At 50.1% G+C, this 15945-nt stretch overlaps 1 protein-coding gene across 1 annotated transcript in view; it reads left to right on the forward strand.

The window, feature by feature from the left end:
- WDFY4 (WDFY family member 4) overlaps nucleotides 1–15945 on the forward strand; it is a 238334-nt gene that overhangs the window by 206759 nt on the left and 15630 nt on the right. The window contains exons 56-58 of the mRNA XM_054035178.1: nucleotides 6871–7028; nucleotides 9747–9905; nucleotides 14522–14701. Of these exons, the coding sequence (XP_053891153.1) occupies nucleotides 6871–7028; nucleotides 9747–9905; nucleotides 14522–14701 (497 nt within the window). The remainder of the gene's footprint in view (nucleotides 1–6870; nucleotides 7029–9746; nucleotides 9906–14521; nucleotides 14702–15945) is intronic.

Genomic DNA, 15945 nt, shown 5'->3' on the forward strand with positions numbered 1-15945 from the left:
AATCCCGTATCCTTCCCCTGGGTCCCGGGGCATGCCTCGGTCCCAAGGGTTCAAGCCCTGCGGAAACTGCAGTAAGCCTATGCCTACAGGTGACCCCCACAACTCTTGCCTCAAGTGTCTGGGGGAGCGCACCAAACAGAGATGCAAAATCTGCAAGGCATTCCACCCGAGGACGAAGAAGAAGCGGGATTTCTGCCTGAAACAGCTCCTAATGGAGTCCTCTCTCTGTCCCCAACCTGCCACTGATCCTCAGGACCCAGCATCGGGCGCGTCCATGCGGAGCGCCCCAGCTTCAGTACAAGACACGGTGCCGAGAAACGACTTGGGCCTAAGTGACCCTCGGCACTGGTGCTCCCCGGCACCACAGACTGCAGAGACAGCCTGGCACCGCTCCCACTCCCCAGTGGCACAGGAAAACTGACAGAGGCCGTTCTCCTGGGCTGAGGGCGACAGTGCTGGCGAGTGTGACAGCAGTGTGTCCTGTGCAGGAGCACTTGTCGCAAAAACCTCAGGAATTGGGGCCATTGACTTCGGGCCCATTAAGGGAACCATTGAGTCTGGCTCCCAGCAGTACCCCTGAGTGCCAGGTGGAGGAGTTGGAGCTGCCATCCACCCCGGACACTTTTGAAGCTGCGAGAGATCTGATTGCCATGACGGCACCTCAGCTCCCGGCTGGTAGAGACAAGCCTCCGGTGCCACATCATCCAGCACCGTCTAGAAGCAAACCTGCCATGATGAGGCAGTCGCCCTCTCCAGATCGGCACCGCTCTCCACGGCAGTGCTCCAGAGCGCCCCTGTCTCGACTGTGATTGCTGGCGCCAGCCTCCAGGAGGGGTTCCCTAGCACCATCCGGGTGACGCGCGCCTTCCCTGGCACTGAGAGAGGAGCGGCACCGGGTGAGCGGCACCGGTCTCCGGCAGCAACGGAGCAGCTCGAGTCCCCCGCCCTAGCTCCTCATCACTGGTCTCCAGCACAGTATCGTTCGGTGCTGCCGTGGTCATCAAGGTCAAGGCCTGCCTCATCAGATTCTGATGCCGACTTGTTCTATTCCCCGTGTAACTGGCACACATTGGACAGGCACTGGTATCAACACGACACAGGGATGGTGCCTTGGCAGCCCCAGTGGCGACCTCCTATATAGTGGTCCTTTTGGACTCCCTGGGCTTACTACCAGGCCCAGGGCTCTCTTTCGGTGGCCTCGGATAGTAGAGTGGTCCCATCTCTGAGACAGACCCACACCTCGGGGCTCCAAGACAGCATCTGCACAAGGCTCTCCACCTCACCCGCCGCCGGACCAGGCTACTGCCACGGCAACAGTTATTGACAATGAGGTCCCTGGTGGCAATCAGGAGCAGACAGAGGTGGTCGAACCTGAGGGCCCCATGGTGGACATTTTGGCACCACAGGGGCCATCTAGAGTCACTTTGCCACTGATTAAAAACTATCCAGAGCACTATCAAGACTCTGTGGCAGCCTCTTGCATCCATTCCGCCTACTGCAAAAGGGGTTGAACGGAAATACTTCGTACCCTCTAAAGGTTATGAGTACCTCTTCTCGCACCCACAGCCCTGCTCTTTGGTGGTGTCTGCAGTAAACGAGAAAGAGAGACAAAGTCAGCAGGGACCGACTCCTAAATCTAAGGAGTCAAAAAGGATGGACCTTTTTGGAAGAAAGGTCTACTCAACTGGGGGCCCACTGCCGAGGATAGCTAACCAGCAAGCTATCATCAGCAGATACAACTTCAACTCTTGGGCCTCCATGTTGAAGTTTAAGGAGCTGGTGCCGACGGACTCCAGAGCTGAATTTGCAGTGATAGTTGAGGAAGGAAAGGCAGTGTCATGGACTTCTTTGATGGGGCAGGCCTATTTTCAGACCAGACGGACTCCAGTCTGCACAGCCTTAAAAACTCCTGGGCGACCATGAAGTTGTTGGGCATGCACACCCCAGCAACACAACGCAGGCATTTTAAGCTGAAACAACAACACCCCATCCTCCTCGGACGAGGCAGGACTTCTATTGGGGAGAGGGTAAGAAATGGCAGGCGCAAGCCTTCCCATCCATGCTCTGGGCAGGGCTAAGGCCCGACCAAACCATCGTCGGGCTCAAAGCAGGCCTTTTGCAGGTGTGCCCAAGAAGAGTGCATCCGCCATGGCACCAGATCCTTCTCCTTGTTTCATGAATCGTCTATCCCACTTCTACCGTGCCTGGTCCCAAATAACATCAGACCACTGGGTTCTTCATACAGTAGAAGTGGGATATTCTCTCCAATTTTGCTCCTCCCCTCCCTCCTACCCCCTTTCCCCATCCTTCTCCAGGGACTCTTCTCACGAGCAACTTCTTATCCAGGAGGTGCAGGTGCTCCTTAGTGGAGGAGGTTCCTCAGGAGCTCAGGGTCAAGGGGTTCTATTCCCATTATTTCCTAATTCCCAAAGCCCAGGGGGTCTCAGACCCATTCTAGACCTGCGAGGACTCAACAAGTTCAGGAAAAAGTTGAAGTTCGGCATGGTCTCCCTGAGTGCTATTATCTCTTCCCTGGATCTGGGAGACTGGTATAGCGCCCTCGACATGAAAGATACGTACTTTCACATAGCTATATGGCCTGCACATAGACGATTCCTCAGATTTGTTGTCAACCACAACCATTATCAGTTCACAGTCCTCCCCTTCAGTCTATTGATAGCTCCCCCGAGTGTTCACCAAGTGCATGTTGGTCGTAGCAGCCTTCTTCTGAAGGAGGCAGGTGCAGGTATATCCCTATCTCGATGACTGTCTGCTCAGGGGACACTCCAGGGAACAGGTGGAGTCTCAAGTCCGATTGGTCAGATCCACTTTTGAGAGACTGGGTCTCCTCCTCAATGTGAGTCGACTTTGTTACCGACCCAAAGAATAGAGTTCATCGGGGAGATATTGGACTCGATACAGGCAAGAGTGTTCCTGCCAGAGGCCTGCTTCCAAGCGACGGCAGACATTATTCAAGGCCTCAGGCAAGGGAATGCCTGAGTCTCCTTGGTCACATGGCAGACTGCACCTAAATGGTCCGGCATGCCAGAATGAGGCTCAGACCCCTCCAAGCGTGGCTCGAGTTGGTCTACTGCCCGGGGCACAACAGCCTGAGCTCAGTGGTCACTGTGCCAAAGTGAGTACTCGAGTCCCTTCAATGGTGGCTCGACCCTCAGACAGTGTGCGAGGGCATCCCCTTCAACAGCCCCCAGCCCTCCATGTCCCTGGTAACGGATGCGTCTGCTCTGGGATGGGGTGCGCATTTGGGAGATCTCCAAACGCAGGGCCTATGGTCACAGGACAAGCTCTCACTCCATATCAATATTAAGGAGTTGAGGGTGGTGCGGCATGCAAAACCTTTCAGGCCCAACTACAAGGACAGTGTGTGACAGTTTTGACGGACAACACTACTGCCATATTTTACATCAATAAGCAGGGTGGAGCTCGTTCCTCTCCTCTATGTTGGGAAGCCCTCCAGCTATGGGAGTTCTGCATAGCCCACTCCATTCATCTGGAGGCATCATTTCTACCAGGAGCTCAGAACGAACTAGCAGACCACCTCAGCAGATCCTTCCGCAGTCACGAGTGGTCCATCTGCCTGGATGTCATACACTCCATCTTCCAGAGATGGAGGTTTCCCCAGGTCAATCTGTTAGCCACCCGGAGCAACAGAAAGTGCCCTCAATTCTGTTCCTTCCAGAAACACATCCCAAGCTCGCTTGAGGATGCATTCCTGCTTTCCTGGGCAGGACATCTGTTGTACACCTTTCCGCCAATCCCCCTCATCCACAAGGTCCTACTCAAGGTCCGCAGAGACGGGGCACGGATGATTCTGGTGGTGCCGGCGTGGCCTTGCCAACGTTGATACACCACACTCCTGGAGCTGTCGGTGGATGCCCCAATCATGTTACCACTACTTCTGGACCTGATCACACAGGACCACGGTTGTCTTCATCACCCCAACCTCCAGTCCTTCAACCTCATGGCCTGGAAGCTTCATGGCTAAACCCCATGGAGCTCCTCTGCTTAGAACCGGTAAGCAAGGTCCTACTCGGCAGCAGAAAACCCTCCACTAGGGCCACATGCCTCGCAAAGTAGAAGAGGTTTACATTCTGGTGTGCTCAGCATCGCACACCCCCACTCCAGGCTCCCATACCACTCATCTTGGAGTACCTACTGCACCTGAGACAACAGGGTCTTGCAGTGTTGTCCATCAAAGTGCACCTTGCAGCCATTTCAGCCTTCCACCCAGAAGTGGCCGAGCATTCCGTCTTCACCAACCCCATGGTTCCCCGTTTCCTCAGGGCCTTTATACCCACAAATTAGTCAACCAGTCCCTATGTGGGACCTTAACCTGGTCCTCTCCCAACTAACAGGGCCCCCTTTTGAACTGCTGGCGACTTCCTCCCTTCTCTACCTGTTGTGGAAGGTAGCCTTTCTGGTTGCCATTACCTCAGCAAGAAGGGTGTCGGAGTTAAAGGCCTTCACGTCCGACCCTCCCTTCACGGTTTTCCATAAGGACAAGGTACAACTTAGACCTCACCCGACCTTCCTTCCAAAGGTGGTGTCACATTTTCACACCAACTAGGACATTTGTCTGCCTGTCTTCTTCCCTAAGCCTCACGCTAATATCCAAGAACAGAGACGCCACTTATTGGGTGTTCGGTGGGCGCTAGCCTTTTACATTGAGCGCATGAAGCCGTTCCGAAAGTCGAACCAGCTCTTCGTGTCGGTGGTGGACTGGATGAAGGGTCTCCCGGTCACATCTCAGAGAATCTCATTGTGGATCACGTCCTGCATCCAGACGTGCTACGACCTAGCTAAGGTTCCAGCCCCGGCTCTTACGACACACTCCACAAGGGTGCAGGCTTCATCGGTGGCGTTCCTGGCTCAGGTCTCAATGCAGGAGATCTGGAGGGTGGCAACATGGTCCTTGGTACATACGTTCACCTCTCAATACACCATCATGCATCATGCTAGAGATGATGGAGCATTCGGCAGAGCGGTGCTCCAGTCAGCGATTCCATAACTCCGACCCCACCACCTAGGTAGGGCTTGGGAGTCACCTAATTGGAATTGATATGAGCAATCACTCAAAGAAGAAAAAATGGTTACTCACCTTCTCGTAACTGTTGTTCTTTGAGATGTGTTGCTCATGTCCATTCCAAACCCACCCTCCTCCCCTCTGTCAGAGTACCCGGCAAGAAGGAACTGAGGAGGGGCCGGGTCAGCAGGGTCGTATATACAGCGCCATGAAGGCACCACTCCAGGGGGCTCCACAGCTGACCCGATGGGAGCTGCTAAGGAAAAACTTTCCGATGACTGTGCATGTGGGGTGAGCACACCTAATTGGAATGAATGTGAGCAACACATCTTGAAGAACAACAGTTACGAGAAGGTGAGTAACTGTTTTTTACAATTCCCACCCCTACCCCCCATGACAGCCTTCCACACAAACCTCCCATCTGGCCAGCTCCCAGAGTCAAACACCTTCCCAGCCCTAGTTCACCCCACATGCCTGCCCTCTCCACTCTCTAGGGAGCACTCTACCACTGTCTGGGGTGGGGAGACACAAGCAACCAAAGTGTCTGCAGATGGGCCCTGGACTCTTCTCCCTTCACCCCATCCCGAAGGGGCAGGAGTCAGGTGGTCCATATGGCTGGTGTCTGCCCCCCATCAGTCTTGGAGTGGTAGCTCATGGTGCTTCTTCCCCTGCAGGAGGTGGAGTGGGTGTTGCCAATTTAGCGACTTTGTCACTAGATTTAGTGACTTTTTGGTTTCCCTAGTGAGAAAATAAGTGTCAAAGTGACCCCTGACAAATCTAGTGACTTTCACTGCCAATTACAGTGACATTCAGAGAAAGAAGTCACCAATATCTATAGTCACAAAATCATTCACAAGCAGCTCAATAGTGTTAATCCATTCCATGTTCTTCTTACTACATTCTGTTGCACACCAAGTCAATGTCATTACGTCTCAATTGAGCATGTCCTCGGAAGGAATTGCATTCCAGGGCTTCTTGGGCTGAGATCACTATAATCTGCAGGCGAGGAAAAGAAGTTTGTGGAGGCTAATTAAATACTTTGCTAAAGCCAGGTGCACTTTGGAGAGAGCAGCACATTAGCCAGGGCTTGTTTTTACCCAAATGTGTTCTTTCTCGCCCCTCCATAGTAGGTAGCACACTCTGTGATGCAGGGGAAGACGGCTAATGAAGCGGGCTGGGTGGGGGAGGCAGGTTAGCCAGCAAGGAGAGCCACACGGATGGAAGGTGGGGTGGGATGAGACAGGGCCATGTGCCCCAATGGGGGAGGGGAGGGCACAGTGCCTCCAGGAATGAAGCCCTTACTACAGTATCAAAGGTGGAGCTAGCTTGCTTTCAGTTGCCCTTTACTCCTTCCCCTATCTTGGCAGGGGATTAGCTGCTCAGTTCTTTTCAGAAATGAAACCCTGGAAGTGGGGGGAAGGGGCCCGGCTAGCTGATTTTTTATTTTAAATCTACTTTCTTGGCTCCCTGCAGCGCCGAGCTCAGGTCAGGCGAATTCCCTCTTCCCCCTGGCTCTGGGCTCTCCCTTTCACTAACCTGCCGGCTCAAATCCAAGCTGGCAAGAAAGAGAGGCTCAGCTGAATTACCCAACCCCAGCCAACCTGGGCTGCAGTATACAGAGCGCCCTTCCCAATGAGCAGAGGGCAGTTTCCTTCCCAACGAGCAGAGGGTGCCTGCATCTTGCCCCCAGGGTGGCTTTTAGCCTCTGGTGCTGGTCACATCACCCAGCATAGTTAGAGAGACATGCACACCTTGCAAGGGAGGCAAAGTCACTCTTAGCACTCTAGAAACAATAGGATGAGCTGTGATCTCCTTCTTCTGCTCAGAGGCACCCAAGGGAGCCATCGGACACATCGTCCATACCGAGAAAATCATTCTGGCCGTCGAGAGAAACAAAGTTTTGATCCCCCCGCTCTGGAACAAAACCTTCTGCTGGGGATTTGACGATTTCACCTGCTGCCTTGGAAACTACGGAACTGACAAGGTAAATGAGAACAAAGGCCAAGGGTTTTGAAACACCGGAGAGGGTGGACCAGTGTTCTGAGGCGGTACAGAGAATCCTCTTTCAAGATGCCTGCTTGGTGGGTCTTGATCACGTGCTCAGGGTCTAACAGATGACCAGATTTTGGGGTGGGAAGGAAGCTCCCCAGGTCATATTGGCAAGGACTTTGGGGGTTTTCACCTTCCTCTGCAGCCTAGGGCATGGATTGCCTGTTTGGGATCATCTGGGCATCTCCCACCTAATCAATTCCCTGCCAGTGCAGGGGTCTTGGTCATTGGTGGCACCTCAGTCTCTCCCGCTCTCTGCCTGTGGCTCACAACAGTGTAGTCTTCTGGAAACTGAAATGTTTTAGCCTAGCTAAAATCTTTGGCTTTAATACTGGGTGAAATTTAATGGCTTGTGCCACACAGGAGGTCAGACTGGATGATCTAATGTTCCTTTCAGGCCTGAAACTCCATGGAAAGTGACTTGTGATTTTGGGTGTCTCACTGTTTGAGGTGCCCAACTTGAGACATTGTAAAGAGGCCTCATTTTCAGAGGAAGAGTGCTAGCACCTTCTGGAAATCTGGCCCCACTGAAAGAGTCTCAGATTGGGCCCCCAAAATCATTAGTTCCTCTTGAAAAACTTGGCAAATATCGAACTGATCTGAAGTTCTTATCTAGTTCCAATCACTATATCGTCTGTTACACTGAAACCGAGACCTTGTGTGATAGGATGTAACAACAACACAATGTCTCTCGGCCCCTGATGAGAAATTTTGTGACACAGAACTTTCTGCTGGGATTAGGATAGGACCATCTGTTAATTTCCTCCTGCCCCTGAGTTTAGCACAGTGCTCTCATTCAAAACACTAATGCAGCTTCCCCTAGAAATCTGTAGAGCCCTGCTAATCCGCGGGTATCTGCTTTATATCCATGGATATCTGTGGGCTATTTTTGCAGATAGTGCAGATGTGGATACAAATTTTGTATCCACGCAGGGCTCTGACTGTAACAGCCAGGCAGGCAGCTGTGAGGAACTGTGGCACGGACCCTCCACCTGCCCTGGGTGGCGGTCTGGGGTGCAGGGACACTGGGCAGGAGGCTGCTCGGGCCCCCTGCCCAAGGCAGGTGAAGAGTCCAGCATGACTCCCCACAGCTGCCTGCCCGGCTCTGACCATGGCCAGGCTTCAACTCTCTGGTCGGGGAGAGCCACGCTGGAAGCTGTGTGGAGCCTGGGTCCCTCCACCCCCTTCCCAGTGCAGAGACACGGGCTGGAGGCTGCTTGGGCCCCCTGCCTAGGGCAGTTGGAGGGACCCAGGCTCCCCACAGCTGCCAGTGCAACTCTCCCTGACCTGGCTCTGGCCAGAGGGCGGGTCTCGGAGCCCAGCGACGGTAAGAGCCGGGCAGCTCCACAGGACACCCACCTGGCCAGACCAGTGTGGAGCCCAGCCGGGGAGCCATGGGGAGCTGTGGTAGACCCTCCACCTGCCCGTGGTGCAGGAGATGGGGGCTGAGAGGGGCCCCCGACTGTGTCCCGACCCCCAGTCGCCCCGCCAGGCCGAGGACAGGTGGAGGGTCTGCAACTCTGCACAGGCTCCTCACAGCTACCCGCGGGGCTCTCCCCGACGTGTGTGTGTGTGTGTGCGTGCGCCAGAGTAGAGCCCTGCAAATCCGCAGATATCCACAGATAATTTTTGCAGATTGGCTGCGGATACACATTTCTGTATCTGTACAGGACTCTAGAACTGATTCTCTGACTTCTTTACTGTAAGGAATCAACAGTACACATCGCAGTGCTGCATGCATGCTGGAGTGCCAGTGGCCAAGGAGAGAGCAGTGTTCTCTCTTAAAAGGAGGGATGGCCAGTGCTAGTGTGGGGCTCAGGAGAACAGCGTTCAGTTCCCTGCATAGTTCATCAGACGTTCAAAGTAGCAGAAACCTTTTCCTTTTCCTTGGGAAGCTCAGTATGTACTGAACGATTTGCTGTGAAAACACACAGAACCAGGGGTCACTAGTGGGGATAGAATCCAGGGATCCCTGCCCCAAAAGCACCAACCTCTACACTTGAGCAATGCCTCTACCTATGAGTAAGTAGTAGGTTGTTCTATCTATTTTAGGTACTTATATGGTCCCCCATCACTGTAGAATATGAGAGCATCACAATCTGTAATGTATTTATCCTCACAACATGCCTGTGAGGTAGGGGGCTGCTTATCCCTATTGTACAGGTGAGGAACTGGGCACAGAGAGACTAATTGACTCACTCAAAATTACACAGGATGCCTGTTGCAGAGCAGAGAATGGAACCTGTTCCCTGAATCTTAAGCTAGTGCCCTAACTGCCGAATCATCCTTCCAATCCAGCCTGCAGGTAACGGTTGATTCACTCCCACACCAACATACACATAGCCATGCTGATACACACGCAGGCAGTGAGAGCAGAACTGAGAGGAAAATTTAGTCTTTAGTCTGACTTCACTGTGAGTTGAGGATGCCCCGCACCTTGTAGGACTGGGCCCTTTCTTGGACTGACCTTTGAGCCCAACCTTCCTTTGGTTCTTGAAAATGGGTAGGAGGAACATTCTTTTCCCAGCCTCAAAGGGAAGATGAGAGCTTGGTTCTCAGGCCCCGAATCTGTTCTCTGGTTTAAATATTGACATGCTGCAATCAAAGGAATCTGTGCCACAGAAATGACTGCCAGTGTTTTTACCTTCTGCAGAACACGATGACACTCGAATGCATGGCAGATTGGGGCAAGTGCCTCTGTGCTGTATGTCCCACACCAACTACCGTCATTACCTCTGGAACGAGCACTGTCGTGTGTGTCTGGGAGCTTTCGCTGGTCAAGGACAAAGCGAGATGCCTGAACTTGAGACAGGTACAGTACCACAGCTCACCTGACATGCCAGCTTAGTAAGTGCAGGTCTGAGATCAGAGCTGGGAAGGGGTTTTGATGAAAGCTGTTCCTCTACCAGGGTGACAGAGAAAGATGGTATAGATGGCATCACACAGCATATCAACCCGCCACCCGTTCAGGCATTGACAATGACAAATGGACTCAGGGGATCTAACCCAGAGTTGTTTTGACTAAACACTTTTTCAACATAAAATGCCATTATCAAAAACCTTTTTTTGCAGAAACATGTCATTTTCAATGAAACTTTTGTTGGAAAGGTTTCTCAGGCTCAAAGTAGAGATGCTCTGGGTCTCCCATATTGTAAGTGTGTGTTTAATGACTAGGCTATTGGCTATTCTGGGGTGGGGCTCAGGTCCTTGATTCACAGCATGGATCTCTCTTAGGTGAGCACCCTAACCACTGGCAGTTGGCTGTTCTGGGGTGAGTGGGCATCTCTTTCATTCCCTCGGGTGTTTGGCTGAAAATTTCAAAAGGTCTCAGGTTCGATACAAAATCAAATGTTTGAAACATCAACTTTTTGCGTGAAGTAGAATTCTTGTTTTCCGGCCTTCCCTATATATAACCCCAACGGGGTTGGCCGTACCTGCCTCTAACAGACTCCCAAGCAGTCTGTCTTTTTCTCACATAGCTTACTATGCCCTCAAGTCTTGAAATTAAGAAATATACCCCTCCACTCCACTCTCCCATGGACCTTCACCCCACACAGCTCCATCTGAGTCGTTATGTATTGTTCAAATGGTTCCCATTTCCTTTTTTCTAGCTGGGTCAGGAGGCAGGAGCACCAAAACGTTGTGAGACTTCTCTAAACAGATTCCCAGCTCAGTATTTCTGACCAAGAAGGTTCAGATAAGTAACCAGAGTTCTGGATACTTTACCTATCCTGAATTTGGAACCTTTGCGAGGTTCATCCATCACTCCCATAAGGTGGAGAATCGCCCAAGTGGCAGAATATGGATCTTTATCCAGATCCAAACTGCCTTTCTCTAGTTTTCTGCTGGGGTAACTCCATTGTAATCAGGATTTACACTGCCATAAAACTGAAGTAATGCCATCGAGATTCAGGCCTGATATTGTGACCTTCTGGGCTGCTTTTATGAATACACTTTTGATGTTCTTCAGTGATATCTAAGGCAATAGACAGCAACTTGTTCCCTTTTCCCCTTAAACCAAATAAGATAACTCTCCTCTGTTACTCTCAGGTGAAATAATAAGGGGACGCATTCATGGGGTTTGAGAGACATGAATATATTCATGCTGTAGAAATCTGCTCTGTCCGTTGGTTCCTGAAGAAAAGACTCAGGAGAAAATTCATGTTTTCCCAGGTCCAAGGCAAGAACATATTTCATTTGCCATAGGTGATGGGAAACGTCAAAAGGCTGAATCTGGGTTGAGCTCAGAGAGGCCCCCAGAATATTATCTATTTAGCTAGATCTCTTGGCTCTGCAAATTGGGGCACAAATTGTATTTGGAACAACTCCTGACATGAGATTCTAATACTGTCTGCTTCTGAAGAGGCCCAAAATACCATCAGAAGACCTTATCTCATGAACTTTAGCCTGTCCATTTCCTCTCAGAACCCAGAACACAGACAAGGAAGGGAAAAAAACAGCACTAGGGTAAAATCTAAGCAACATGTTTTGGAGATCAAGAACAGTTCAGTTCAGGGTCAGTTTGCGTTTTGGGCAAAGCTTCAGGGAGGTTCTGTTTTACCTTTATTGGTTTGCCGGTCTCGTTAGCGGCCCACAATCTATGACTGACTTTTGAGGAACTGGTGTTGCTAATGTTTATGCTGCAATTCAATGATATTGCCCATATTCCACAAAGTACCAGTGTGAGATCACGCAATGCCAAAAACTGCATGGATTTCCTTTCTGTCTCTGCTAGCAGAGGGCATCAGTCATTTAGATATCTCTCTGGCCTAGATGTCAATCTGAACTATGCCCCTAAATGTCTTCCAGTGAATTACATGCTGTTGTTTCATGGTCGTTGTTTATTCTGCTGAACAAAACTATTGTATCGTCATCCCTGAGATACTGAGCTTCACTTAAGTAAAGCTGATGTGCTATAAAAGTGATGCTGTTCACTTATCAGCCTTCTCAAGGGACTAATGCGTTCTTGTTTGAGTTGGAGTAAAAGACAGAAACTGTGTTTCAGCAGGAAGATCTTATTCCCTTCTTAACGGGCTGCCTCCAGAGTTTTGTGTAGCATTGAGAATGCAGCATAATAGCCACGGTATCCATCTGTGCAATTTTATCTGACCCACACTCCCATAACTCTGCACCAAAGGAAACACGCAGCCACTTCGGATAAGCATCCGGAAGAGCTGTGTTGCGCCTTTCAAACACAGACGCATGGTGGAGTGGGTGCAGCAGAGCCACAGTGCACCCCTGCTGAGTCACACTTTTAGCAGGTGCAGTGTTTCCTTTTGTGGCTGACCAGTGTATGGAGGGGGTGAAGTATGGCCCTGGCTCTTCCCAGCCCCGTTCACAGTGACCACTGACTACTGCCACAGGCCACGTGCAGTCTTTGCGCACAAGCACTGCAATCAGAGACCAGGGCTCTGTCTGCCCTGAATTGGCAGCACTGACTGCTAGCTCCACAGCCTGAGCCCTAGGAGCCCAAATCAGCGAACCTGGGCCGGCAAAGACCGCGCCGCCAGTCTTGCATGTCTGTGTAGATGTAACCGGAGACTCAGGCGCACATCCCTGCTCTGATTCAGACACGGAGTTGCTCTCTCTCTCTGCAGTCCACTGAATATTTAATTATCTATACAAAGTGGAAGAGCTCCAACAGCAGATATGGAGAAAGCAAGAGGATGACTCAGTAGTGTGGTGGTCAGGACGCTTACCTGGGTCTCCCACATCCCAGATGAGTGCCTGTACCGGTGGGCTATTCAAGAGTGAGGTGTGTCTCACTCTCTTGAATTCCATCTGAAATTCCACCCTCAGAAACTTTCCCAACAAAATTTTTGTCAAAACCAACATGTTTCCGCAACAAGGCTCAGTTTTGATGAATCAGCATTTTGTTCTATTTTGTGTGAACCAAAAAACTCCGGGTGAAATTGATCAGCAGCCACCTAGTTCTGTGTTATGTGGGAACAAACTCCACTGGGTTTGGTCTGATTGTGACCTACAACCATAAATGGCTCACAGGCTGCCCTGAAGTTCCAAGCCTGCCCCAAACTCACCCCACAGCCTGGAGCCCCCCAAAGCTCAGTTGGGAATGGGCTTCAGGGCTGGGATGAAAACTTTGCACAGCTTTGCTTAAATCCCCTCTTGTGCCATTATCTTTTACCACTGAACTCATACTTTGATAGGGTCTAAAATTATATCCCACCCTGTATCTCAGGCCCATGTCAAGCCTAAAATAATTTGTGACACCTGAAAGTCATCTCGGTCCCCTACAGCCTGGTGCAACTGAGCATCTTCACCAGAGGGGTTCATGTTTAAATGCTGTTGTCCTAACAACCTTGGCAAATAGCAGCATTTGTTAGGTGGCCAGCAAGAAGTTGGGCTGACACAGGAGGAGAGTATATGCCATACGTCTTCTGAGAGGTCAACAGGGACTTTCAGGACTGAAACCCACACTGAACTGAGTCAAACCCTAGAAGTTCATTGATCATTCCATGCAGAGAAAGACAGCTGGGAATTCACCTTTCCAGTTAAAATTAGCATTACAACTCTGGTGTGACGTTCACGGAAGTCGAGTCACAGCACTCGTTGACTTCAGTACAACTGAAAATCAGGCCCAGGAATTTTAAAGAAAGCAAGTAGGGCCCGATTCTCCGTTGTCCAACACCTTGTACCCTCATTTACACCTCTGCATGTTGGGTGTAAAACCAGATCAGCATATCACATCTATTAAATGAAATGACTTTATTAGTTTCTGTCCATAATACATTGACTAAAATTAAGGGTTTTTTTTAAATGGAAAACCTAAATTTTGGGGCTAAACTAAACTGGCCGTGTCTCTTATGATAGAGATGCTTACAAAATAGTGGGGGAGGGGTGAAAGAAAGTAATGTTTAACAGAAAGGTTCCCAGAGAGGTTTATTTTAATTACACAAAACTTCAGCATTTGAAAAAAATATTGAAATGGTCTATATTGGATATAATAATAGGGAGAAATGTCTCAAAAATGTCATTGAAATTTTTTTTTATTTAAAAATTTTACAAATGTTGAACAGCTTTAACCTCTGAGTATGAATCTCACCTTGATAAGGCCAGAAGGGCAAAGGTTAGAGATGTTTTACACTGCTAACCAGGGCTAAAAATGTAAGTGGGTGTTTTATATGAGGCAATATGGTCAAATAGCTATAACACAAGTCTAAGGAAAAGGAGATCTGGGTTCTGTTGCCACCTCTGATTCACTGGGTAAGCTTTGGAAAGTCACTTAACCTCTCTGGGCCTCAGTTTCCCCATCTGTAAGTTAAGGACAAGGGAGCTTTGAGATCTCCATTGTAGACTCTGATTTTGTGGAATAGATCACATGTTCTTGCTAAGCTGATCCCAGTGGGAATGTGGATCCCTAGTAACCCAGCTGCTTGGTTGTGGTTTTGGGTTGCTTTGTACCCCTAGGCTTTGTATGGACACACTCAAGCCGTGACCTGCCTGGCCGCATCTGTGACCTACAGCATCCTTGTGAGCGGATCCAGTGACAGAACCTGCATCATATGGGACCTGAACCAGCTGACATACATCACCCATCTCCCTGCCCATAAGGCCAGTCTCTCTGCTATTGCCATCAACGATTCAACGGTAAGAATTTCATTTATCATCCTTCTCCTGATGTATTCAGGAGCATTTCATGATAATGTAAGGGGTGCTCTTCCCAACATAAAAACATCCTGAGATGCTGATCAATTGATTTTCCCTTTTACAGAGGTTGATAATAGTACTCTTAAGGATGAGAAGGGAGCATTAAAAGGTACAATATAGCCGAGTAGCTAAATAGAAGCATCCGTGCGTGGCTGGATAGTAAGATTAAACCTCTTGATTTGTGAGCTGGCTTGAGAAGCATAGCGGTATAGTCCCTTGCACTTCTGCCTTTAGCTCACATGTGACTCTGTTGCTTTCATTGATTTCTCCTGACATGCATGTGTTACGGCAGTGCCAGCTGGGACTAATTAGACCCAAGCCCCACATCCACAGTCTACCGGCTCTGGATGTTCCTGAATCAGCAGTCTCAGCCAGCAGACAATTACCTGACGTGTTATTGTTTTCCTTTCCCCTACTACCCTCTCCGCTAGAAGGGGGCTTATAAAAATGGCCATACTGGGTCAGACCAATGGTCCAACTAGCCCAGTATCCTGTCTTCTGGCAGTAGCCTGTACCAAATGCTTCCGAGGTAATGAACAGACTGGCGCAGTTATCAAGTGATCCATCCCCTATCATATAATCATAGAAGATTAGGGTTGGAACAGACCTCAGGAAGTCATCTAGTCCAACCCCCTGCTCAAAGCAGGACCAACACCAACTAAATCATCCCAGCCAGGGCTTTGACAAGCTGGGCCTTAAAAATCTCTAAGGATGGAGATTCCACCACCTCCCTACGTAACCCATTCCAGTGCTTCACCACCCTCCTAGTGAAATAGTGTTTCTTAATATCCAACCTAGACCTCCCCCACTGCAACTTGAGACCATTGCTCCTTGTTCTGTCATCTGCCACCACTGAGAACGGCCGTGCTCCATTCTCTTTGGAACACCCTTCAGGTAGTTGAAGGTTGCTATCAAATCCCCCCTCACTCTTCTCTTCTGTAGACTAAATAAGCCCAGTTCCCTGAGCCTCGCCTCATAAATCATGTGCCCTGGCTCCCTTATCATTTTCGTTGCCCTCCAATTTGTCCACATCCTTTCTGTAGTGGGGGGCCCAAAACTGGATGTATACTCCAGATGTGGCCTCACCAGTGCCGAAGAGAGGAGAATAATCACTTCCCTTGATCTGCTGGCAATGCTCCTACTAATGCAGCCCAATATGCTGTTAGCCTTCTTGGGAACAAGGG

This window comes from Malaclemys terrapin, chromosome 7, assembly GCF_027887155.1.
Source record: "Malaclemys terrapin pileata isolate rMalTer1 chromosome 7, rMalTer1.hap1, whole genome shotgun sequence".
Classification (NCBI taxonomy): domain Eukaryota; kingdom Metazoa; phylum Chordata; order Testudines; family Emydidae; genus Malaclemys; species Malaclemys terrapin.